The sequence below is a fragment of the Nicotiana sylvestris genome, chromosome 6 (genome assembly GCF_000393655.2).
Source record: "Nicotiana sylvestris chromosome 6, ASM39365v2, whole genome shotgun sequence".
NCBI lineage: Eukaryota > Viridiplantae > Streptophyta > Magnoliopsida > Solanales > Solanaceae > Nicotiana > Nicotiana sylvestris.
In genome coordinates, this window is record NC_091062.1 from 161735555 (window position 1) to 161737596 (window position 2042).

The 2042-nt window shown below is 38.8% G+C and overlaps 1 protein-coding gene across 1 annotated transcript; it reads right to left on the reverse strand.

The window, feature by feature from the left end:
- Positions 1-702: 702 nt before the first annotated feature.
- Positions 703-1323, reverse strand: LOC138871581 (uncharacterized). Its single transcript, XM_070149466.1, has one exon. The coding sequence runs from the start codon at positions 1321-1323 to the stop codon at positions 703-705; it is 621 nt and encodes a 206-aa protein (XP_070005567.1).
- Between the last annotated feature and the right edge of the window lie 719 nt (positions 1324-2042).

The following is a 2042-nucleotide window of genomic DNA, read 5'->3' on the forward strand; positions in this document are numbered from 1 at the left end:
CTCATTAAGTCTTATTTTATATTCAATGGATAGTTTGGCACCATCCTCCAACTTGATCTTATGCATGAAAAAGACGGGGCTCATACCCCGAATATCCGCCAAGGTCCACCTAATAGCCTTTTTTCTCTATTCTAGCACCGCCAATGTAGAATCAATGTGCACGTTAATCAAACAAGAGGAAAGAATAACTATTAAAGTAGAACAAGAGCCAAGAAATTCATACCAAAGTGTGGAGGCAATGGCTTCAACTCCAAAGTAGGTGGCTCCTCAATAGAAGGCTTTGTAGGAGGAGTCTTCCTATTTTCAAGATCCAAAGATAATTTTTGGGTTGCGTAGTTGTACGACCCCATTCCTTGCAAAGAGTTCTCGCTTTCCATGAAACCATCCATCTTGTCATCATCAAAATTGAGCAACACGACCTCCAACATATCACCAACATTGATAGTGTCACTTGTATCATCAACCATAACATCAGTCACCAAGTCCGCAAAAGATCATATTTCATTGCTATTTAGTTGCCACATGGACTTACACATATGAAATACCACTTTCATCACCAACCCGGAAAGTGAGTTCTCGGACTTCTACATCACAATGAGCCTTACCCGTAGCAAGGAAAGGTCTACCAATAATGATTAGCACTTCATAATCAACTTCACAATCTAGAATGATAAAGTCCGTCAGAAGAATGAATTTATCAACCTAGACCAAAACATCTTCGATCACACCCAATGGCCTTTTCATGGTACGATCGACCATTTGCAATCTCATAGAAGTGGGTTTTGGTTTCCGAATCCCCAAATTCTTAAAAATCGAATAGGGCATTAAATCTATACTTGATCCAAGATCAGAAAGAGATTTAGAAAACTCGACACTTCCAATTGTACAAGGAATGGTGAAAGCACCGGGATCCTCCAACTTAGGAGCCATTGAATGAACAATCTCAGTCACTTGATGAGTCACTTTGGTAGTCTCAAAATTCATCGACCATTTTATTGTCACAAGATCTTTCATAAACTTTGCATAATTGGGCATTTGTTCCAAAGCTTCAACCAATGTCACATTGATTAAGAGACTCTTCATTATTTGAATGAACTTTTTGAATTGATTCTCACCATTTTGCTTGGCCAGTCTTTGAGGGTATGGAGGTGGAGGCTTAGGCAATGGTGCCTTTTCTTTTTGCACTACCGGTTCCGGTATGTCAATGATGTATTCCCTAGACGGGTTTACCGCCTCTTGAGTCTCTTCTACACTACCATCAATATCAATACAAACTTCCTCATTTTCTTGAACCACATTGTTTGAGGTCTCTTCTTCTTGCATCACTTGGTCATCATCAACAAGTCTCTAGTAACTTGAGGTAGTTGCATTCCCGCCTCTTCCACTTCTTGTGATAAATGCCATAGCATGCCCCATATTATTACCACCTTATGGGTTCACCACCGTGTCACTTGGTAGTGCACCCTTAGGACAAGAATTTTGAGTTTAAGAGGTTTGCCCCATTTGAACTTCTAGATTTTGGATTGATGTGTTGTGTGAGGCGAGTAAGGCATCTGAATCAGCATTCTTTCCATCATTTGCTTGAACATATTCTCAATACATACCATTTCATTATTTGAAGAACTTGAACCATGGGAAAGATAAGGATTTGGTTTGCTTGGTTGTTGATACGTTGGGGGCCTTTGAAAATCCGACCCCCGATTGCTTTGATCCCCGACAACCTTGGTTGTTGCCTACCCAAATTTCTTGGTTGTTTCCACTTCAATTTTATTGATTATTGTTGTTATGACAATTCCATTGATTATTAGAACTCCAATTGCCATGGTTGTTATATGGTCTCTATAGTTATTGGTTTGGGCCTTGGAAGTTATTTCTTTGCCCTTGAAAATTATTCATATTGCACTTCTTCCTCTTGCTCACTGTTGATACCCAATTCTCCCTATATATTTTAAATATGCATACATACCTTCAAAATAGCATATATATGCATATATAAGCATGCCCAAGGTTTTTATTATTTTTTCCATAATTTTTAAGGGTTT